Here is a 24,158-nt window from a genome sequence, read left to right on the forward strand (position 1 = left end):
TTTGTATATCTCTTAATTTGAGTAAGCACTACATTGTGGTATAATTTGGGGAAATTTGAAGGGGGGTTTGCTATTTTTATAAGTATCATTCTAATTGCGGTATTTGCGAAAATATAAGTCCAACTGCTAGAGATCGTCGTTGAGTACATCCATAGACCGCAAATAACCCTGGTCTATTGGCTAGTTGATCGCTTCAAGATTAGGCTCAATGTCAGCCTGATAACTAATGGTGCTTTCAGATACGGAAAACCACAGACGAATTGTTGCCGTTAACCTTGATTATGGTTAACAAAAGTTGCCGTTAAGTTAGAGATTATCTGTATAGGGAACCGCTAGCAATCCAGAAGTTATAACTAGGTCATAATTCTAGGATAACCCGAGATTATAATTTCAAGTCCCATTAGACCCGGAATACACCTCGGTCTGAGATTTTGGAGACTTGTCAGCAGCATTCTGCTGCCTCAACCCTTTTTTTCCGGCCATAAAGGAAATCTCAATCTCGCCTGATTCGGACAAAAAGTCAACACTTCCAGTCCCAAATTGGCAAATCAAAACATAGCAACCGCAATCTGAAACGGGTTTTGGGGCGTAAAGCAACAAAATACACAACGCACATGTAAAAGGGGGAAGAGTGGTTACGTCAGCACAGAACTAAAAAACCTACAACAAACAGTTACCATTAAGCGCACAATAGTCTGAACTTTCAATTAATAAAACTCGCAGCAATAATCAGTACTACTCAGGTATTAACAAAGTGATTCACACCCATCTAGATACAAAAGAGATTAACGCTCTTTAACACGTTTTTTCAGCGTTTTTTATTTCTTTTTTTTTTTGCTCGTTCCGTGGTTTGCAAACGTCAAAAATGAGGCTCAGAGGTGTTTTTGTTTTTGATTGGTGGAATGTCTAATCTGGGTCTGCATTGGCATAGAATTCACCCTCACCCAAATTCCAATGATATTTACGAGTTTCCCGATTATAGCGAACATCAAACATCCATACACCACTATTTACATTCCTTACGTAAGATCTGCAGTTTTGCGGTTTGTTTTCATTGTTCTCCAAAGACGTTCCGGACGTTTTTGTGCTTTTTAGCTCAATTTGACACAAAAACAATAAGGCCAAAGAAACTCGTTGCCCTCAGAGAAGACAAGATGCTAGGGTCAGAGTTGGTAGTGAAATTGTATCCGATACAGAAGTGGGAATACCAGTATGCCCACAGTACCTGATCTTCATGAATCAACAGGTGTTGATGAGAAGATTATGCCAAATGATCATATCTCCACTGAACCTGTACCTGATATACACCCGAGAAACTTAGCAGATGGTATCGCAGGCATTGAACACAATGATTGGAAGGAAGACACGAGTTTACCCGTGAATGCACTACATGATTCTCGTGATGCCTTTCCTTCATGGAACAACGACGACTGTCCCATTACACAGGCTGAGATATACCATATCTTTGAGAAGCTACGCGACAAATTTGGTTTCCAATGCTCCAGCATGGAGAATATGTTTGACCACTTGATGATACAACTTGATTCTAGGGCGTCTAGGTTCCATCCTCTCCATGCCTTGACATCGTTACATGCCTCATACATCGGTGGTGAGAACTCCAACTATAAAAAATGGTTCTTTGCAGCACGGCTCAATTTAGATGAAGAGGTTGGCTTCTCGAACATGAAGTTATACGGCCTGGCACACAGACGCAACAAAAAGATAGCCAAAAGGAAGAATGTGGATATCAAGGAGGCTCGTAAAAGGGCAAAGGTACTGCAGGATGAATTTGCAGACAATTATATGAAGATACAGTACACACCCGAGGAATTGGAGAGGAACTTTGATTTCATAATCGCAGATTATAAGTGGAAGATGAAGATGCAAGATCTAACACCTGCACAACAAGTTGAACAAATAGCTCTATACTTGTTGATATGGGGTGAATCAAATCAAATGAGATTCTTACCAGAGTGTATTTGTTTTATTTACAAATGTGCTTACGATTACTACGTATCACTTGAGTGCCAATCTTCGAATGAAAAGGTTCCAGAAGGCGAGTTTTTGGACAGCATTGCAACGCCCATATACAGGTTTTTGAGGGGTCAAATATACAAGATCTCAAGTGACGGTTCCATGACTCGTCGGGAACGAGACCATAAGGATATTATAGGATACGACGATGTAAATCAGTTATTTTGGTATCCAGAAGGGATTGAACGTATTAAAATGAAGTCAACAGGGGAACGCTTGGTTGATATTCCATTATCTCTAAGGTACTTATCATTGAAAGATGCTGACTGGGGGAATGCATTCTACAAGACTTATCGAGAGACAAGAACCTGGCTCCATTTAGCCACAAACTTCAATAGAATATGGATAATTCACCTCTCGTCCTTCTGGTTCTTCACCTGTTTCAATTCTCCAACTCTCTACACCCACAATTACATGCAGTTATTGGATAACCCACCCACAAAACAGAGCCAACTCTCACTGATAGCGCTTGGAGGTACTCTTGTTTGCTTTATTCAACTTCTCGCAACAATTGCAGAATGGCATTTCGTTCCTCGAGAATGGCCTGGAGCCCGACTGTTGTTTCCAAGATTTTTGTGCTTGGTATTGATCACGGTTATTAATGTATCACCATCGGTGTTCATATTTGGATATTTCGACTTGGAAACACATTCCAATTTTGCCTACATGTTATCAATTGTACAGTTGGTTATCGCTATAATTACAGCCATATACTTCGCTTGGAGACCTCTTGGGTCACTTTTCACCTCTAAGACATTCTCGGGCCAGAATAGAAGCCATGTTGCATCTCAAACATTCACTGCAGCGTTTTCGAAGCTTCAAGGTCGAAGTTATTGGTTTTCAATCTTTCTCTGGTCTTCTATCTTTCTTGCCAAATACATCGAATCTTACTTCTTCTTGACATTATCTCTAAAAGACCCAATCAGAGTCTTATCGATAATGGAGATGACGCGCTGTGTTGGTGATGTATATATAGGAACGTTCTTATGCAGGCATCAGGCGCATATAACACTAGGGTTGGTATATCTGACCGACTTGATATTGTTCTTCCTCGACACATACTTATGGTACATTGTCTGCAATTGTATATTCTCCATGATGTTATCATTTGCGTTGGGAATCTCCATCTTGACTCCCTGGAGGAACGTCTACTCAAGGTTACCCAAAAGGATATACTCTAAAGTTATTGCAAGTGCTGATATGGAGGTAAAATACAAGCCAAAGATCTTAATCTCCCAGGTTTGGAATGCAGTGATAATTTCAATGTACAGAGAACACTTATTACCTGTCGAGATGGTACATAAACTTCTTTATCACCAGGTCCCCTCTGAAGTTGCGGGAAGGAAAACATTGAAGTCACCAAGCTTTTTCATTGCACATGATGATTCGACATACAAATCAAGTGAGTTCTTCCCACCAAATTCTGAAGCTCAAAGACGTATATCCTTCTTCGCACAGTCACTTTCAACTCCTATACCAGAACCGATAGCTGTGGAATGTATGCCTGTTTTTACTGTTTTGATTCCTCACTACGGAGAGAAGATTATTCTTTCCCTCAAAGAGATCATTAAGGAGGCTAATATGAACACAAAGATCACCCTATTAGAGTATTTGAAGAAGTTGTATCCAACAGAATGGGAGTGTTTTGTCGCTGATACTAAACTGATGGCAAAGGATAATGGACTCTTACCAGATGCCAGAACCAAATTTGACACGACCCGGAAAAAGTCAGTGTCTAGCGGAGGGAGTTTGAACCACCACTTGGAAGCTCTGGATCGAACTCAAAGTATTTCAGAGGATGCTGTGGTGACAATAAGACTCAAAAAAGGAAAATCGTCACCTCCTAATACCCCAAGGGTTATCCCGGAGACACCGATTCTTGAGAACGAGGAAATTCCGATGTCATCAGATGATAATATGAGACGGACAAAGATAGATGACTTACCCCTTTACTGCCTTGGATTCAAGGATGAATCTCCGGAATACGTTTTGAGAACAAGAATATGGGCGTCCTTGAGAACTCAGACGTTATACCGGACGGCTTCTGGGTTTGTTAACTATGTTCGGGCATTGAAACTTCTTTATCGAATTGAGAATCCAGACATGGTTCAATTTTACAAGAATGATCAGCAGGCGTTAGAGGATGACTTAGAGATAATGGCTCACAGAAAATTCAAGATGGTGATTGCGATGCAGAGATTGGCCAGTTTCAAGGCCCATGAAAGAGAAGAAACCGATTTTCTTTTGAAAGCTTTCCCTGAAATAAAAGTGGCCTATCTTCTGAAAGAAAAGAACCCAAATGATCCTGATGGAGAACAGGTCTTTTACTCCTGTCTTATTGATGGATACTGTAAATTGGATGACGATGGAAACAGGATCCCCATTTATAAGGTACGTCTATCAGGGAATCCAATTTTGGGCGATGGAAAGTCGGATAACCAAAACCATGCCTTGATATTCTATCGAGGCGAGTATATACAAGTCGTTGATGCCAACCAAGATAACTATTTAGAAGAGTGTATCAAGATAAGATCACTCTTAGCTGAGTTCGAAGAGTTGAATTTGGACACGCCACTACCTTATATACCGGGTATCATCACGAAGAGGGCACCAGATCCTGTGGCTATAGTAGGTACACGGGAATACATATTTTCGGAGAATATTGGTGTTCTTGGAGATGTTGCAGCTGGAAAAGAGCAGACGTTTGGAACATTGTTTGCAAGAACATTGGCAGAAATCGGGGGGAAATTGCATTATGGACACCCAGACTTTCTCAATGCAATATTTATGACTACTCGTGGTGGTATATCCAAAGCCCAGAAAGGATTACATTTAAATGAAGACATATACGCTGGAATGAATGCCTTATTGCGAGGAGGAAGAATCAAGCATTGTGACTATTACCAATGTGGAAAAGGACGAGACTTGGGTTTTGGATCCATTTTGAACTTCACTACGAAGATTGGAGCTGGGATGGGAGAGCAAATTTTATCAAGGGAGTATTATTATTTGGGAACTCAGTTACCACTTGACAGGTTCCTTTCCTTCTATTATGCACACCCTGGATTCCATATCAATAATCTCTTCATTGTTTTGTCAGTGCAGATGTTCATGATTGTGTTGGTTAACATAGGCGCTTTGAAACACGAATCAATCATCTGCAAGTACGACAAAGATGTTCCTTATACAGACCTTCAGGAACCATTGGGCTGCTACATGCTTCAACCTGTGCTTAACTGGGTTACAATTTTCATCTTCTCCGTCTTCCTTGTATTTTTTATTGCTTTCACTCCTCTTCTCATTCAAGAGATGACAGAAAGAGGTCTTTGGCGAGCATTTGCACGATTCTTCCATCACATTATCTCACTCTCACCACTTTTTGAGGTATTTGTGTGTCAAATTTATGCGAATTCGTTGTTGACCGATGTAACTTTTGGTGGGGCTCGATATATCAGTACAGGTCGTGGGTTTGCAATGTCAAGAGTTCACTTTTTCTATCTCTATTCCAAGTTCACATCATCCTCAATATATGCGGGAGCCAAAATCTTTTTGATGTTGCTATTCGCAACGTTAACTATATGGCAACCGGCGTTGCTATGGTTCTACATTACATTGGTATCAATGATCCTTGCTCCGTTTATTTTCAACCCTCACCAGTTCTCTTTTCAGGATTTTTTTGTTGATTATAGGGACTTCATTCATTGGCTATCCAGAGGTAACAATAATCATCGTTCAAATTCATGGATTTCATTTGTCAAGCATTCTCGTGCTCGCTACACTGGATACAAGAAGCGCATGATTGGCGATCCTTCTGAAATTGGTGTGCAAGAAGTTAGAAAATCACGTATTTGGGATACCTATTTTACAGAATTGATTGTGCCCTTGTTGAATGGGATATTCTTATTTTTTGCATACAGCTTCATTAACTCACAGAATGGAGTAAGGAATGTCAAGCTGACTAAGGCAATACTAAGGTTGGTAATTTTGACTTTTCTTCCCATCGTCATAAATGCAGTTATTTTAGCTGTTGTATTCGGAGTCTCTATTTTGGCTGGGACTCTTTGTTTCTTTACTTCCCTAGCGTCAGTTTTTGCATCATTCACTCATGCATTGTCAGTTTTGATCTATGTTGGCCTATTTGAGTTGGTCTGGTTTCTTGAAGGATGGAACTTTGTGAGATCTCTCTCTTGCCTTCTTTGTATTATTAGCTTTCAGGAAGTTGTGTTCGCATTTTTATCCACTCTTGTGCTTAGTAGAGAGTACAAACATGATAAATTCAACCGCATGTGGTGGTCTGGTCGTTGGATCAGTAAGAAAGTTGGATGGAGACTGATATTGGCTCCATCGAGGGAATATATTGTGAAGATAATGGAAATGAGTCAGTTCGCATTGGATTTCATATTGGGGCACTCCATTCTTTTTGTTCAGACACCGTTTGTTTTCATACCTTTTATTGATAAGTTCCACACAATGATTTTATTGTGGTTGCAACCTGATAAACAACACAAGAGATTTTTTACAAAGAGCAAAAAGAGACGTCGTCTTGTAATCGTGGTGAAGTATTTCATTCTTTATTTCCTAGTGATTGGAATGTTCATGATGCTGCTTCTTGTACCTTTGCTTACCGCTAAATACATTCCAGAGTTGTATTTGTCATTGGAAGACGGTCCTCTTAATGGTCTAATACAACCAAACAATCAATGGAATGACGATACTGGTGTGAATGTTACAAGCACGATTATTACTACAACCGGTACTATGCCTGTTTTCAAAACTCACCCTTGGTGACGATGTTAAATATTACCATAGCCTCTTCCCTTGTTTTTGTTAATTGAAATGCTATTCACCATTATTGGGTAATACTATGCACTCGGATCAACATGGTACTAATTATGCAAGGCTTAGAATCTTTTTTTGAATTTGCCTGGTAGTTGAGCACTGCCACTTCACACACAGGCTTAACCAGCAGGTGATATGCACAGCGCCTACAACATTGTTTTGGAATTGTTGTTGATTGATAGCTTGTCTATGATTGTTGATAGCTTGATATTGGTTGGAATATGACGGTTTTCCAAGGGCCAGAATATCAATTACAACGTTGGTTTGTACAGCTTATGTATCCTTAACAGAGATCTAACAGAGCTGAACGGCAAATATATGACTGCAACTCACACACAAGATTGAGGCAATATTAATGGTGCATTAAGAATCCTCAGGAGTTTAGCTTTGAGGCGTTTGAATCTCATCTCGGCAGAGCTATAGCTACATCGTTACACCCCCCTGTGAACCTCAGAAGAAGCTCCGAGAGCATACCTTGCATTTTTTGATTCAAAGACGCTTTGTAAATAGACATCCTCTGTAATTCTGATGACGTATCGCGTCGTTCATCATCAATTTCTTAACTCTTGGTGTTTACTTTAAATCTTTGTATCCAAGAAATTTTGTATCGACGTCAGCTTTTTCAGCTGGAGAGCTGGGAGATACTAATTTCCACTCGAGAGCAATCCAAAATGTCACGCCAATACCATTTTCTACATTTGCGTATTGATGTAAAAATAACCACGGTTCCGTGCCAAGTTGATGTTAGGGGGTTCGGTTTCTTGGAGATTTTAACATCGTCGTCCGAGGTGAAGGGACAGCAAAATTAACATCAAGCCACTTTACTGGAGCAAAAAAAAGAGAGAGCAGTGGGCTGTGATGACACCAGTTTTTTTTTCCTTTAGATTATGGTTAGAAATGATCAGATATAATCGTGATGACGGCTATTTGAAATATAAATTTAGTGCAGTTTGGGAGCCCAATTGGGCATCATGTATACGTGCGTCAAGACACATGAGACGCTTCCTGCAAATTGATCAAGAAACACGCTCAAAAGAGGAAACGCGATAGGAATTCGAAGGAGGTGTCGTTTTTTGACGACTTATATTTCCCATTGGAGTAATTAAACACAGCCACCCTTGGAGGCTTCTGCGCAAAAACTGTTGCGCCAAAGACCATTTGGGGCATAAAAACATTTTTTGTGCATGACTCCACATGACCATACAGGCTATGACCAGAACTCTTTTCAACTTCTACTTGGTATACAGTGTACATCGTATAATGTAGGCTGAGTGTATACACAACATGTATATATATACATATATATATATATATATACTGGAGTTCTCTCTCTTGAATCCCTAGGCATTGTGATCTGATCCATCCAACTATTGCCCCTTTCGTTCCTTTCTTGTCTTCAGAGCACTGTCTTCAAAAGATTACCAACTGTTCAAAACTATCGCTTAAAATCAGAAGGAAGTAAAGACAATGTTGTTCCAAAACCTTGCAATTGTGGCCAGCGCCATTGGTTTAGTGGCTGCAGAGCTCCCAGCGATCGAAATCGTCGGTAACAAGTTCTTCTTCTCGAACAATGGTTCTCAGTTTTACATGAGAGGTATTGCCTACCAACAGGATACCTCTAATGTTACTGATGGTTCCACCTTTGTTGATCCGTTGGCCGACGGTGAGGCCTGTGCTAGAGATATTCCTTACCTGTCTGCCGTGAAGACCAATACTATCCGTGTTTATGCCTTGAACGAAACCCAAGACCACACGGAATGTATGCAATTGTTAGACGATGCTGGAATCTACGTCATTGCGGATTTATCCGAGCCATCTCTCTCGATCAACAGAGACGATCCAAGTTGGACGGTTGAGCTGTACAACCGTTACACCAAGATTGTCGATGAGTTCCAAAACTATACAAACATCTTGGGGTTTTTCGCCGGTAACGAGGTGACCAACGATTACACCAACACGGATGCATCTGCCTTTGTCAAGGCCGCTGTTAGAGATACAAAGGCATACATCAGAGACCAGAACTACAGAAGTATCCCAGTTGGTTATTCTTCCAATGATGATGCGGACACCCGTGTTGCCATTGCTGACTACTTCGTTTGTGGTGATGAAGATGAAAGAGCCGATTTCTACGGTATCAACATGTACGAATGGTGTGGTCAGTCCACTTTCGAAGAGTCTGGTTACGCTGACAGAACTGAAGAATTTAGCAACTTAACCGTTCCTGTATTCTTCTCTGAATATGGCTGTAACGAAGTCCAACCAAGAGAATTCACCGAGGTTCAGGCTCTTTACGGTAAAAATATGACTGACGTGTGGTCTGGTGGTATTGTCTACATGTACTTTGAGGAAGAGAACAACTACGGTCTTGTCACAGTCAGCGGTGATAGCGTTTCAACGCTTGCTGATTACTCATACTACTCAGAGGAAATCAACAGCATCTCTCCAACCTCTGCAGAGTCTTCCGATATCAGCACCAGCGACGCTACATTGGCTTGTCCAACCGGCTTCAAATATTGGAGTGCTTCCACTGATCTTCCACCAACCCCAGACGAAGGGTTGTGTGATTGTATGGAGAATTCCCTCTCATGTGTCGTATCCAGTGATGTTGACGAAGATGACTACGACGACCTGTTTGCCGTTGTATGTGGTTATGTTGACTGTAGTGGTATTAGTGCCAACGGTACCACTGGCGAGTACGGTTCTTATTCCTTCTGTAACGCCAAACAACAGTTGTCATTTGTTCTGGACTTGTACTACAAAGACCAGAGCAGCGCTGCCCGTGCATGTTCCTTTGACGGGTCTGCAACACTTACAGGCCAATCCAGCACTGCAAGTGAATGTTCGAGTGCCTTGAACGCTGCTGGTAGTGTGGGAACTGGTGAAGTCAGCGGCACTGTATCAAAAACAGGATCAGACACTTCAACTGACGGCGGTTCTGCAACTGGATCAGCCACTTCAACCGCGTCAGGATCTTCCACCTCAACGGCCAGCTCTGTTGCCTGTGCTGTCAGAGTCCCAGGCTCTGAAAGCATCGTCGCCCTTGCAATTGGTATTACCGTTGCAGTAACCGGATTCACCTTGACGTTGATCTGAGATCATGAACTGTTTCTAATTTTCAAGCATATACGAATTACCTTAAAAAATGATCCCATGAAGTTCCAGCCATTCCAACACCGGTAGAGCTATACCCCAAAGAGATGTACGTCGTCTATTTCTCCTCAGATGGCTGTCGAGTGCACATCGTCAAAGACATCAAATTATGGCCGCCAACGTACAATCAAAGATCACAGGCGTCGGACATCGGGCATTGGACATCGAACGCGTCCACAATTCACTACCGTTGTGGTTGTGCATAGGACGTGTGGACGATACACGCGCTGATGGTATATACGAGCGCTGTTTCAACGCTCCGCCAACGCTTACATTTCCTCATGATCTCATCGAACATCCCCCGTGATGCGCTTTGTTGAGTCCGGGGATCTAGCCCGGCACGTGAGCCTTCAAAGCTTCACGCGAACAACACAGCGCTTGTTCAAAGGTTTGTTTATTTTTGGACATTGGACGTTTTATTCCCTCGAGGAAGGCCCGAGCGCGACTCCGCGACTCCGCGACTGTCAACAAAAACTCGTTGGCTGTGGTAGAGAGGGAGGGGGTGGTGGTGGTGCACGCTGTGTGTGTCGCCGACCGACCGTTTTGGCTGTGTACAAATCGCCTAAAACAGACAACAACAAGTAAACAAAGCAACATTGGCTGTAAGATATGACAACAGGAAAGGGATTATGGGAGACGGAACAGTGGGGGGGGAAATTAAGCACTGTTACACCTTGCCGAGAGAGATTACAGATTGTTCTCGTTGGAGCCATAATTGGACCTAATTGGACCTCATTGGGCGCTCATCTCTTCACACTGGCCATTCCCTCTGTCCAATTGGGCGTGGGAACGAAGATCAACACCACCTCATCTTCGCATGCACGGTGATTTGATTTGGGCAGCTTCCCCTTCCAACTTGGGCGTTTCTTTTCGGGCCTCGTTTTCTCATGCCGCTTGAATCCAAAACAAAAACGCGCTCTTGAGAGCCTCGCAGGGGATGTTTGTGGTTTTTTGTACTCCAACGCATCGATTTTGCACAAACTCAGCCGGTGGAATTCTCGAAGACGTTGATTCACAGCATTTCCCTAATTTGACGAAAAAGTTTGTTTTGGAATTTAAACCAGCCAAATCCCACAAACTTTCCCCCTTTCTTCCTTCTTCTGCTGCTCCTGCTCCTGCTCTTGTTATTCTGTCACTGGCTTAAGGACAAGACTACGTATTCTGATACAATGAGATTCAACTGGGCCTTGGCTTCTGCGTTCGCTGGTGTTGCTCTTGCTAACCAGGACACTGAGGGAACCGACGCTTCCGTGCCAACCATCGAGGTTGTTGGTAACAAGTTCTTCTACAGCAATAACGGTTCGCAGTTCTACATCAAGGGTATCGCCTACCAGCAGGACACCGCCAATGCGTCTGCCGACGTGACATTCGTCGACCCGTTGGCTGACATCGACTCCTGTAAGAGAGACTTGCCATACTTGCAAGAGTTGTACACCAACACCTTGAGAGTGTACGCCATCAACACATCTGTCTCCCACAAGGAGTGTATGGATTTGTTTGCCGAGGCTGGTATCTACATCATTGCTGATTTGTCCCAACCTTCCGAGTCTATCAACAGAGATAGTCCTGAATGGAACTTGGAGCTTTACCAGAGATACACAGACACGGTCGATGCCTTGTCGAACTACACAAACGTTTTGGGTTTCTTTGCCGGTAACGAAGTCACCAACAACGTTACAAACACCGATGCTTCTGCATTTGTTAAGGCTGCTGTTAGAGACACTAAGGCCTACATCAAGGCTCAAGGTTACAGAGACATTCCAGTTGGTTACTCCTCAAACGATGATTCTGACATCCGTGTTGCCATTGCTGACTACTTTGCCTGTGGTGATGAGGATGTTAAGGCTGATTTCTTTGGTATCAACATGTACGAATGGTGTGGTGACTCCACTTTCAAGGAGTCTGGTTACGCTGACAGAACTGCGGAGTTCGAGAACTTGACTATTCCAATCTTCTTCTCTGAATACGGCTGTAACGAGGTCCAACCAAGAGAATTCACCGAGGTTCAGGCTCTTTACGGTTCTGACATGACTGATGTCTGGTCAGGTGGTATTGTCTACATGTACTTTGAGGAAGCTAACAACTACGGTCTTGTCACAGTCAGCGGTGATGAAGTTTCCACATTGGCTGATTTCAACAACTTGAAGACTGAGTTGGCTTCTATTGATCCAACTTCTGCCACTTCTGGTAGCGTTAAGACAACCTCCCTTGCTTGTCCTGCTGAGGCTTCTACATGGCGTGCATCTGCCGAGCTTCCTCCAACTCCAGATGAGGCTGTTTGTGACTGTTTGGATTACACTTTGGCTTGTGTTGTTGACAGCAGCGTTGATGAAGAGGATTACAGTGATCTCTACTCCATTGTGTGTGGTATGACCGACTGTAGTGTAATTAGTGCCAATGGTACTAGTGGTGTCTATGGTGCGTTCTCTTACTGTGGTGACAAGGCTAAGTTGTCCTATGTTCTCAACCAATACTACGTTGATAACGGTAAGCACTCCACCGACTGTGACTTTGGTGGCTCTGCTTCTTTGGTTTCTACATCCACAGCTTCTACCTGTTCTTCGATCTTGTCAAGTGCAAGTGCTGCAGTTTCTAACGCTGCCACTTCTACAGCATCAGGTTCCGATTCCGCTTCCGGTTCTTCTTCAACTTCTTCATCTACCGCATCTGCTTCTGCATCTGCTTCATCCACTGGTAAGAGTTCTGCTGGTGCAGTCAACCCAGTCGGTGCTTCCAACGTTGCACTTTTGATGACTATCGGTACTTTCTTCACAGTTAGCATGGGTGCTTTCTTGTTCTAAGGGAGAATAATTATAAACCATGATAATGTATGTGAACGTGTTTTTCTTTTGTATACAATTTGCATGTAGATTTAGTCGTTGGAAATCATAAAGATCTCATTCAATGCCTTCGCATCCATAGTGGCTGCTCTCTTCTGTCTAATCCACTTCGACCTCACATGGAGACGAGTGTTAACAGCTGGTGATTCTTCTCTGGACTCACTAGGCGCGAGCATGCTATCACGAGTAACTTCAGCTGTTTTCTCCTTCTTTTCCTTCTTTTCTTTCTTGTCTTTCTTTTCCTTCTTTTCTTTCTTTTCTTTCTTGTCTTTCTTTTCTTTCTTTTCCTTCTTGCTCTTCTTTTCCTTCTTTTCCTTCGTGCTCTTCTTCTCCTTCTTTTCTTTCTTACTCTTCTTCTTAGAGTCACCTTCTTCATCATCATCACTATCGTCTCTAACTCTCTTTACTATTAACTGTCTATTCTCACTATCCCATGTACTCTTCAAAGTATCTCCCTTTATGAATTGAATACCAAGCTTACCATTTAAAATCTTTTCAGTTCTCTGTAATTCCAATTCTTTGGCGATGACCTCTTCTTTACCGTTCAATCTACCTAGAATTCTCTGGAAAACGTCCAAACCGGCACATTCGCCACTATCAAATTCATCCTTCTTGACCTTCTTTGAGAGCTTAGCACCAAGACCAACAGTGTCATCTTTCAAAGCCACTTTCACATGAGTAGTGACAGCGTGAGAAACCATTCCTAAACCTGAACCAGGTTTCCAGCCCATCTTCTCTAAATACTGGTTCCCAAATCTATCAGTATCGTTGGCCCATTTGGTATTTCTTGGATCAAATCCAAATCTCTGCTTCACTTTAACACCGGCAAGTCCCATTATCTCTCTATTTATCAAAACTATTCCAGATAAGTTGCACAGCGTAACCTCTTTCAACGTTCTTTTCCTCGTGCAAAATGTTTGGTGCCAAAATTTTTCTTCCCTCACCGATGAGCTGAGAAACAAAGCGGAACAGAAAAAAAAAGTTTTGTTACGGACACTATCACATACAAAATCATCTTAGACCTCTCAACTTTCCAAGAGAGAAAGTAATTTACAATGTATTCATTTATGTATCTTCACTTATGAGAACCACTTCTGGATCACAGCTTGAGTATCTTGTGGGTAACTTTGTAGTAGAGCCATTGCATCTGACTGTGGGAGTTGACCAAGAAGTTTCTTGACAGAGCCAACAACAACCTCTGCTGTTTGACCGGCGATGGAGCTAAAGACAAGTGCCTGGATAACACTATCCACCACACCTTGGATATTGTTTTGAATAGATGGGTGCGATGAGTCAATCAATTGTGCAAGGAATCTGTACGCGTATGGTGCAGCTTCGGTATCCTTCACAATTGGTAAAGTCTTAATCCAACTCTCAACAACTGCGTTGAAATTTGGAACACGGTCACCGTATGCATGGAGAACTTTAGAGATTGCGCATGAGGCATTCTCAGTGGCACCAGCGTTATCATCAGATCTGGCGTCTGGAATTTGGGTAATCTTGAATAGTGATTCCAATGCACCTAATGTGAGGTCTGCGTAGCTGTTCGAAGCGTGTTGTGCTGCAACACCAACGATATACGATGCAGCTTGACGGATACGGGCATCTGGATGACCCAAGGATTCTGCAACAGCACCAAGGAATAGATCACGGAATGGAACAGATGCCTCACCGGTGTATTCAACCAAGTCAGATGCAACGCACAGGCCAAATAGTTTGCAAATGACGTTACTGTCGTTGATGAAACTGGCAACTGTAGGGACAAGAACCTGGAATGGCTCAAGGAATGCAAGTTTGTTGGAGCTGAACACAGTACTAATGACCTTGTTGATCTCGTCACTCAACTCTTCATCAGTGTACTCATCATCCTCGTCAATTTCTTCATTATATTCATCTTCTTCGCCTTCACGGTCCTTGATACGGTCGTACATCTCCTTCAAAACAGTGTTAACGTTCTTTGCAAAGGCCAACATTTGCTCTTGGGAGAGTGACTGATCTCCAATGATTTGGATACAGTCTGATAAAGCATTAAAGTAAGAAAACAACAGGTCAATGGCTGGTTCTGTACCGATGATCTTGATGAGTTTATCAGAGATCAATTGCCACAATTCCAATGTCTGTGTGGACTTAGCTCCAGTTGCGGCCTTGGCTGTTAATAAAAGTGGAGGAAGTGCGTTGGCAGCAGATCTACGAACTTCATCATGCAGGTAAAAGTCCAGAGCTGGTAAGACAATTTCCAAAGTAATCTCTCTTGTGTACTGATAAAAGTCACCCTTCAAAATGTCAGCATAACCGGCAATAAGATCAATAGCTGCAGCCTTATCGTCCAATAGAGCAGTGTGCACCGCAATGTGCTTACCTGAGAGTTGAATAACATCCCAGTCCTCGTTTTGATTGAACTCCTCAGCTTCTTCTTCCTCTAACAAACTGATATTTTGAGCAGCTTTTGCAGCTTCAATTAAAGGTGGTAAGACACTTGGTAAGTATGGCAAGAAATCAGAGCCAATAATACGTGCAATACGACCCCAACCTTGTTCCAAGTATGGCTTCACAGGATCATCATCTTGCATCTCACCTTGTTGGATAGCCGCAAATAAGTGAATTAGTTCTTGACTATGCGGAGCAAACTTTTCCTTACCCACTGCCAGTGCAATCAAAGTTGAACACTCGATACATTTTGCCTTAAGCAATCTTTGTTCATCACCCATATCAGTCTTCAAGACATTGATCAAAAGTGGCATCAATGTATCATAGTATTTAATAAATGTCTTCTGTGCAGCATCAGCAACTATGGCAATGGTCGTCAGAACTTGCTCTTGGACATAACGTTTTGGACTTTGGAGTAAGGTCAACAAGTTGGACAAAAGGTCATCTAAGTATGGTTCAAGAGTTTCCTTGGTGGCATTTTCTGAGAAGTTGACAAGCGCAGCAGCAGCATGAGCTTGAACTCTTGGAACGGATTGATTTGTGAGCTTAGAAACCAAAGCAGGAATGATACGATCCCCAGCTTGTCTTTGAATGGTGTCGGCAAAGTCAGTAGAGATTTGACCAAGTGCATTACATGTGGCGTACTGGACTCTTGGGTGTGGATCATTTAATCCAGGAATAACAAGATCCAAGATACGTGGTATTTCACCAATGAGAACATCACAACAACCTTCAGCAGCAGATGAGAGTGCCATCAAAGCGGCTTGGCGTTGTCTCCAGTCATTGGAGGCCATCATCTGAGTGATCATCTGGAACAATGGTCCAGCGAGGTATTCACCACCGAGCTTCAAGGCAACACGATCCAAAGCCTGACGAGCTGAATCGTATTCAACTTCTTCTTCGTCATCTTCAGTATTATCCGCATTGTTCCATTCAGCAGCGTCGTCGTCACCGTCACAGACCTCAGTCATCATGTGTAAAGTGATGTAAACAATGGCCTGGGAATAAGCAGGGTTAGCCTTACACATCTTTGGTGAAGATTCAGAAAATGCAGTCAAGAGCTCCAAAGCTGACAATCTAGCACCTGAGTCAATAGATTGGTTATTGGCGACAGCTGAACAAAATTCAATGATTGTTGGGAACATATCCTTAAACAACTTGGAAGCAGTGTCAACCAGATCAATAAGAGACTCCAATACAGAAGCCAAGGCCACGTCCTTACCATTTTCTAGGAAACGAGGTAAACTGTTCATCAAACTTGGTAACAAAGGTTGAACCAATGGCCACGTCTTCTTTGGCAGACACTGGAAAAAGCTCACAAATGCAGAGCAAGCAGCAATTCTGATGTCATCTTCAGAGTCTTCAAAGCCTGCTTGGTACACTGGAAGTATCTGATCCATATGGGACTGTGGCAATAGCCCAGGGTTGGCAGCAAAGATTCTGAAGGCGGATTCTCTGAAGCTGGCGTCTGGGTTCTTAACAGCCTCGAAGAGAGTTGGAAGTAGTTGATCCCAAGATCCCGGGACATCATCCTTAGCGAGCTCAGCTATAACATCTGCGAGTTTATGTCTGACATTGTTGGACTGTTGTGAGATGAACCCCTGGAGAAAGTTGTTTCTAATTCCAGCCAAGGTTTCTTCGTTGACGATCGAGATCGTTCTCTCCATAACACTCTTCATCTTTGGAGGGGATCTAATGGCAATTCTTCTAAAGAGAACAGCAGCAAACGACTTCAATGCATCGTTAGCGCCTGATGCCGCTTGTTGTGACAGGAATAACAACAGAACGTCAACACGATCCTTGCCTGACCACACACTGTTCAAGTGGGTTTCAGCTGCAACACGCGTGTTGTTATCAGCTGACGACAGCCCTTGCAATAGCTCAAGGAGAGCGCTGTTGATTTCAGGAGTGACGGAGGACATTTGTTACAATCCCTTCTCCTTTTGAAAACACGTAGGTGATGCGGGCCTTATTAACGAGTCTTTGTTCGGTTATCCGACACCAGAACAAGAAATAGAGCAATAGGAAACTATATCAATCAGCCAGAAGAAGATAATCCTTCGATAACTGACAATACAAATGTACAAATCACTTCAGTGAGACAGCAAATCGTACAGATTTGTTCCAATACAGATCTCTGGCGGTTTGGTTTCCTTGGAGAGAAGGTTCAGTACAAAATTTTTTTTTCCGGTTTTTCGGTTTTTTTTTGTGTTTTTGTGTTTTTTACGCTATTGCAAAGGAATTTTGTACGTGTGTTTCTTTTTAAGAAAAACTAGTGGTTTCTATGGCAACGAAAATGGATTACACGTCAAACACTGCGATGGGCCCGCTTACTTCAATTTCCCCATAAGATCTCATTAATATAAAGTGTGCTATGTTTGGTATATGGCAAGGTGATGCTATACACGTAGCATGGGTCTAGCCGTGGCCCCGAGAATGATGCCAATTGATAAGAGTGCCATACCGGTGAAAATGCCTGATCTGGTCCATGATGATGTCAGTCTCTTTATCGCTTGCCAAATTCTCGTGAAGTACGCTTCACTAGTGGCGTAGGGCCTGATTATAAGTTCCACATAGTGGTTATCATCCTGTGAATACCTCTCCGAATATGCAATTGCCGTCATTAAATCAGCTTCCGTGGTTAAGGTGACCATATCACCCTCGTTGTCTTCATAAAACAGCTCATGTTTACCAGCAAATTTTTCCTCAATCTCCTTCTGTAACAGTGTGAACGGTTTCAAATCATCCGTTAATGTCAGGTTGTCACTCAATGCCATGCTTATTTTATCCACTATTCCCGTTTTCTCTTCGATGATGCGGAACGTTACTGTCTTCCTTTTCAAATAGAAGCTAATTCTTGATAATGATTCCGTGGAAGGAACCCTCTGTGGTGACATCAGGAAGTTATCTTCTGACTTCACTTTATTAGTGGACGGTCTTCTCGAAGTTGATGAAACGTAATTCAAAGATGTTCTTCTGGAGCTTGAGGGAGATTGATTTCTTGAAGGACCTCGGGATACACTAGATTCCAAACTCTGTATATCATCGTTTGATTTATCCATTGCACTCCAGAATGTATCCCATGGTAGTTGATCTGGAAGTCTACTTGTGACTTCATCCAGGGTAGTCTTCTGAACTGAGTCCAACTCATGACGTTTACCCAATTGCGAAAGTGCAGCGTATGTTAGCTGCAATACACTCACAATTCCCACAATGTCATTAGTTGTGGAGCTGATTACAGGCAAGTTAAGGAAATGCCCATGGTACATCAGCCTCAACGCGGCACTGACAGTGAGCGAGTCTTTAGCAAATTCAGGACTCGTTGTCAATACCCTTGCGACAGTACACTTTGATGGGTTATAACCTCTGGCAATAACCCTATTGCATATATCCTTACTTGTAAAGATACCAATCACTTTATGATCATTAGAAGTCCCATCAAGTACAAGCAGTGCCGTTGTAGATTGCTGTTCCATCAGCTGTGCAGCGTCGTATACCGTTGATAGTGAGTCCACATAGCAAACAGGTTTATAGCCCACGGTCTTGAGCGTCGGAATATCAATCACGTCACTGAGTGATCTAACATCTTGGACAATGCGGTCAGCCTGTTCTGAGCGCACATCGCCATAGTCCCTCGCCACCTCTTTCAATACAGAATTGAGCCTTTGAGCACTGGCGGCAATTCGCTCCAACCTCAACATGGCCTGGTGGAAGCACCGGGTAATGTCCAAGACGCCTGTGATGGCGCCTTGGGAGTCCAATAGAGGTAGATGACGAACATTCTTATCAACCATTGTCGTTAACGCGTCCGTGATCCGCGTATCCATGTGCAAGCAGAGGGGACAAGACGTCATCAACTGTTCAACAAGCGTGGTCTTTGGATCCAACCCCTTTGCCGTCAGCCTATACGCCATGTCCTTGGCCGTGACGATCCCAACAAGACTCCTTGAGCGCATCACCAACAGGCAGTGCACCCTCTTATTCGCCATCAACTGTGACGCTTCATAACCCGTGTTCTCGGGCAAGCACTCAACAGGAGCATCAGGACCGAGCTGGAAAATGGTGGCCATCACTATCCAAATTAATCACCTAAACCGCTGCTCACCACCAACTCTCAATGACTATTCAACTGATCGAACGTGATCTCAGATTTGTAATCAATGGTGATAGTTGCTAAATTCCCCCTTTGAGGTTGATCAACAATTAGACCCCGGATTTTGACACATTTTGACGCTTTTGGCCCTAAGTTTGGCTTACTCTCCTAAATTTTCGCGTCGTGCGCTCATGAAGCGCCAAAACACAGGACAATGGCAACAAGGGAGATTCATAGGCGAAGAGCATAGCAACCAGCCATACGATTCACACACAGATACCGCTTTACTACGAGTCTACAGCCCAGCAGATATGGAGATTCGGTAAAATTAAGGAAATTCCCTTTCAGTGATGCCTGAACGTTGGCACATGCCACTGAATATGCCACCCAATTTGAACAGATTCAGCGGAGTGTCGAATTCCACAACTTGTCCCTTGTCCAGCACCAGTATGCGGTCGTAGTTCAAGATGGTTCTCAGTCGGTGAGCGATGCAAAGAATGGTACAGTGAGCGAAATCGTTTGCTATCGTACTTTGAATCTTGACGTCTGTTTCGTAGTCAACACTGGATGTGGCTTCATCAAGGATCAGGACTTTGGAATCACGAACCAGGGCCCTGGCCAACGCCAACAGCTGTCTCTCACCAAGCGAGAAGTTTGCACCGTCGTCTTCAACCAGCTGGTCGAGATGGAACTTGTGTAGCGTTGTGATGTTAGTTTCGCCGATTTTGTAGGAACCTGTCCCCCGTGCACCATCCTCAACAAGCCAGCTCTTTCTCAACGCGTCCCACAGTTCAGCGTCCGAGCTTGATCCAAAAGGATCCAGGTTCTCCCTGATTGTGCCATGGAACAGGACTGGGTCCTGAGGAATAATCGACAGCTTTGACCTCAGGTCGCTCAGGCCGATAGTAGAGGTATCAACACCATCAATGGTGATGAATCCTTCACGGACAGGACTGACTCTGAAGAGTGCGTTCATTATTGTAGACTTACCAGCTCCAGTACGTCCACAGACGCCAATCTTTTCGCCTGGCTTGACATCAAACGAGACGTTCTTCAAAACCAATGGTAAGTTCTCACGATAACTGAGACTGACATTGTTAAATGCTATAGCACCTTTCTCTGGCCATGACTCTCTGGGCTTTGTTTCTTCAATTTCGAATGGACCCTCTTCAGGTAGATCCATAGCGTACTCGAACAGTCTCTCCACAGAGTTCATGTCATTTTCGACCATGGTCATGGATCTGAGAAGCAGCGACATCAAGCTGGATACCTGGATAATGTACGAGACGAGAAGACCAGAGGAGGACCCTGAAAGATGGAAAACATCGCAGACACACATGATACAGATGAAGAGGGTCAAGAGAGAACCAATACAATCCAACCGAATGGAGAGCCATCTCTGGTTTGCGAATGTGAGGAAGTAGGCAGAATTCATTTTGTTGATGAGTGATTCAAACCTGTGCTGGAATCTCTCCACAGAGGAGTATGACTTGATGACTTTCATGCCGTTCAAAGATTCGTTGAACAATGAGAATACCAATGATCTATTAACAGATTCCAATCTTTTGATATCCAACGCCGAAGATTTGTAAAATATGAACAGGTGAACGTAAATGAAAAGGGCGACTGGTACTGCAATCAAAAACCATGGAATATAGCATGCACACAGGATAATGGTACAACAGACAGTCGACGAGCTTGTAACGAATAGACGAAGCTGTTCAATCAAATCAGTGTCAAGGACGTCAACATCTTTTGTGAATCTGTTCAGTATACGTCCAATTGGTGTAATATCCATAAACCACATTGGTGTTTTCAGAAGTTTGGAAGAACTCATGTTAAACAGCCTTAGCCCAGCAGTATTGTTAAGGGATGCCATAAGGGTGAATAAACAAACAAAGGCCAGTGTAGAGAGCATGACGAGTAGCACATACAGCCCAGTATACAACTGGCTAGAATAACCAAATCTATCGCTCAACCAGAATGATAACCAGACAGAAAAGAATAACTGGAGAAACCCCGAGACAGCAATGGTTAGAAAGAATATTGGGATTATAAAACGACCAAATAGTCTGGATCCTAGAGCGAGATAGTTCAGATATACCTTGATGGAGATGGATTCCATACTTCTCTGTTCTTCTCTACTTTCAGCCTTTTCCTTCTTCGCAGTGGAGATTTGGGTTTGAACTCTTTGCAATTCTTTCTCCTCCTCATCATCAATCATAACGTCCTCCTCTTTCTCCCTTTCTTGTTCTTCTGGTTGTCGACTGAAATTCATTAAATTGGAAAAGGTCGGAGATGTCTGCAACAACTCAGATTGAGTACCAATCTGTAACGACCCAGTTCCATCAAGAATAATGATACGGTCAGCAGCATCAATCAAAGAGAGCTGATGAGTAGCAAGTAGTCTAGTTTTATCCTTTAACAGCCCACAGATACACTCTTTCATAATGTGTTTGCCAACAGTCGCATCAACCGCACTCAGAACGTCATCCAAGAGAATTATGTCTCTGTCAGCGTATACTGCCCTTGCAAGGTTAATTCTGGCCTTCTGTCCACCACTCAACGTTATACCTCGCTCACCAACTTCGACTTGGTCACCACCTGGTAAAGCCTTAAAGTCAACGTCAAGACCACAGGCAGAGACCACGGAATGGTATTTCTCTCTATTGTATGGCATTCCAAAGAGAATATTCTCTTTAATTGTTGCATTTTGGACCCATGGATATGAGCAAAACGTCAAAGAACCATAGACTTTGGCATCACCACTTTCCTGGCGCATTGTTCCCTCGATGGCGTTCAACAGCGAGCTTTTACCAGTTCCAATTGAGCCTGTGATGATTATCAGATCTCCACGCTTGATAGTCAAGTTGATGTTTCTGAGACCAGGAAAGCTGAGGTCTTTCTCCAAAGTTTCACTCGTTACAGAAGTTATCAAATCATCTCGTGGCTCAATATCCCATTGATATGTTGCATCGTGAATCTCAATAGCATTCGTAGAACCTTCAACAGGCAATCTGGAAACCGTTAGTTCGTCGTCTTCGGCCTGTAAGAACCCAGTCACTCGATCCATTGCAATAAGTGCATCAGTCGCAAAACTTGTGGCCATCGGTAATAAGTTGATGGGCATTCTAATCATGTTGAAGAGTGTAACAGCAGAGAAAACATTGTAAGACTGGAAATGGCTTCCAGAGAGATAGAACAGTGCGATAAATGTGAGCATTGTAGCAATTCCTGTTATAGAATTGATACCAGAGTTCATTATACTCTTGAGCATTTGCACTTTGAAGATGAACTCCTTCTCTACTCCTCTGTATTCCGCCAGTCTCTCCTTATAGGGTATTTCCCATGAGTAAAGCTTGATCATCTTCATGTTGTTGATGATTTCGTTGATTGCACGAACACGCTTGTCGATGAAGACATTTGCCTTGATACGTAGTTGCTTAAGCTTTGCATTGAACCAAAATATCGAAACCAAGAACAAGACAACAGTAGCGATACCAATAAGTGCTACAGCCCCCAGGTAGCAACACAAGACAATTGTAGCAATGCTCAAGGAGAGGGGAAATGCCCATATGAAATGGAAAACACCAACTGCAAGATCAATTCTTGCCAAATCAGCCATAACCAAGGAGTTGATCTTACCGTTTGGGTATTGAAACCTCACTTTGGACGATACATTGAATGCCTTCTTGTATATGACGTTTGTCAACACTGCTTTAACACAACCACCAACAACCATCGAAGAATGGAAGAAATGAGATAACGAGACAGAAGTGAGCATGATCATTGCGGATATACCGATGGAATAACCGATTGCATTGCCAACACCTGGATCATGTGACGATTTCAACTGTATATATCTAACAAGCTGTCTCACAAGCAAGGGCGACAAGACCTGGGCCAGATCCATAACGACTTTCGCTGTGCCAGCAATGAGCCAAAACTCTTTGAAGAAAGTATCGTTCAAAGCCCTTATAACCACCCACTTGGTGAAGGGGACATCATCACCGTATTTCAAGGAAAACGCCTCCCTCCTTTTCCTGAAGTTATCCTCAAATAGCTCAGTCATGGCCTTTATTTTGATGTTATCCGGCAATTCGTACATATCCTCATCCTCTACCCTTCTCAAATAGCCCTTCTTGATGATCTCAAAAGCCCATGCAAACGTCAGCAATGACCATAGATTGGCCGTGTAGTATGGATATTTCTTATCAGACGGCGTGATTGGCTGTGGTTCCTTACCAACCAGTAGCTTCAGCAGGGGCCAACCCTTCTTAACCTGAATCTTCTGCTGTAGCTCATTGTAATACTGCGAGTCGACACTACCGGCACTGGAACTGGCATCAACCGCATCGATGGCTTCCAACTTGCACGCTTCACTCATATTTCCTCCAAGGAAACAAAAATCTTAAGAATGAGTGGCCCAAGTAGTGGTTTCAGCATACAAAACACACACAGACGGCCTTGGAGGCTAACTAAAGCCCTTTTATGTCTTCCATGACCAAACCAGCTGATATAAAGTGGATGTCTGGTAATGTATGGCCAAAAGAAGAAAATTCTCGGGTTTTGGGCTCTAAACAATTTTCGTTTCCGCTTTTGGAAGTATAGCCGGAGAGCTACAAACTCTACACGTTTCACGTCCACTGCTTGACGAGAGCAATTGATCCTATTGGAAGGGAGCAGTATCAATCGTGTAATGCTCTCTGTGCTATCTACACAGAGCCTCGATCGCAGCGTGGTTTGGATAAACTGTTCGCTGGCTGGTGGGGGAG

The 24,158-nt window shown here is 43.1% G+C and overlaps 6 protein-coding genes across 6 annotated transcripts; 3 read left to right on the forward strand and 3 right to left on the reverse strand.

Moving 5' to 3' along the window:
* Positions 1-1,263: 1,263 nt before the first annotated feature.
* FKS3 (putative 1,3-beta-D-glucan synthase) lies at positions 1,264-6,822 on the forward strand (the record flags this gene model as incomplete). Its single annotated transcript, XM_020212480.1, has 2 exons — positions 1,264-3,765; positions 3,904-6,822. 2 exons carry the CDS (start codon positions 1,264-1,266, stop codon positions 6,820-6,822), a joined length of 5,421 nt encoding a protein of 1,806 aa, XP_020072134.1.
* A 1,390-nt stretch (positions 6,823-8,212) lies between these two features.
* On the forward strand, positions 8,213-10,148 carry GAS1 (1,3-beta-glucanosyltransferase GAS1). The gene has a single exon (XM_020217689.1). It carries the CDS (start codon positions 8,341-8,343, stop codon positions 9,964-9,966), a length of 1,626 nt encoding a protein of 541 aa, XP_020072135.1. The 5' UTR covers positions 8,213-8,340; the 3' UTR covers positions 9,967-10,148.
* A 1,044-nt stretch (positions 10,149-11,192) lies between these two features.
* Positions 11,193-13,570, forward strand: CYBJADRAFT_176451 (uncharacterized protein; the record flags this gene model as incomplete). Its single annotated transcript, XM_020216787.1, has 2 exons — positions 11,193-12,761; positions 13,493-13,570. The coding sequence occupies 2 exons, from the start codon at positions 11,193-11,195 to the stop codon at positions 13,568-13,570; spliced, it is 1,647 nt and encodes a 548-aa protein (XP_020072136.1).
* A 309-nt stretch (positions 13,571-13,879) lies between these two features.
* PSE1 (importin PSE1) lies at positions 13,880-17,466 on the reverse strand. The gene has a single exon (XM_020214245.1). It carries the CDS (start codon positions 17,210-17,212, stop codon positions 13,943-13,945), a length of 3,270 nt encoding a protein of 1,089 aa, XP_020072137.1. The 5' UTR covers positions 17,213-17,466; the 3' UTR covers positions 13,880-13,942.
* Positions 17,467-17,594: 128 nt separating this feature from the next.
* CYBJADRAFT_165863 (CBS-domain-containing protein) lies at positions 17,595-19,474 on the reverse strand. Its single transcript, XM_020214246.1, has one exon. It carries the CDS (start codon positions 19,358-19,360, stop codon positions 17,690-17,692), a length of 1,671 nt encoding a protein of 556 aa, XP_020072138.1. The 5' UTR covers positions 19,361-19,474; the 3' UTR covers positions 17,595-17,689.
* Positions 19,475-19,686: 212 nt separating this feature from the next.
* CYBJADRAFT_165864 (P-loop containing nucleoside triphosphate hydrolase protein) lies at positions 19,687-23,886 on the reverse strand. The gene has a single exon (XM_020214247.1). The coding sequence runs from the start codon at positions 23,768-23,770 to the stop codon at positions 19,712-19,714; it is 4,059 nt and encodes a 1,352-aa protein (XP_020072139.1). The 5' UTR covers positions 23,771-23,886; the 3' UTR covers positions 19,687-19,711.
* Between the last annotated feature and the right edge of the window lie 272 nt (positions 23,887-24,158).

The sequence above is a fragment of the Cyberlindnera jadinii genome (genome assembly GCF_001661405.1).
Source record: "Cyberlindnera jadinii NRRL Y-1542 unplaced genomic scaffold CYBJAscaffold_2, whole genome shotgun sequence".
Classification (NCBI taxonomy): domain Eukaryota; kingdom Fungi; phylum Ascomycota; class Saccharomycetes; order Phaffomycetales; family Wickerhamomycetaceae; genus Williopsis; species Williopsis jadinii.

Coding starts and splice junctions, on each gene's coding strand:
- CYBJADRAFT_165863 (XM_020214246.1), bottom strand. CDS start 19,360: ATGGCCACCATTTTCCAGCTCGGTCCTGATGCTCCTGTTGAGTGCTTG.
- PSE1 (XM_020214245.1), bottom strand. CDS start 17,212: ATGTCCTCCGTCACTCCTGAAATCAACAGCGCTCTCCTTGAGCTATTG.
- GAS1 (XM_020217689.1), top strand. CDS start 8,341: ATGTTGTTCCAAAACCTTGCAATTGTGGCCAGCGCCATTGGTTTAGTG.
- CYBJADRAFT_165864 (XM_020214247.1), bottom strand. CDS start 23,770: ATGAGTGAAGCGTGCAAGTTGGAAGCCATCGATGCGGTTGATGCCAGT.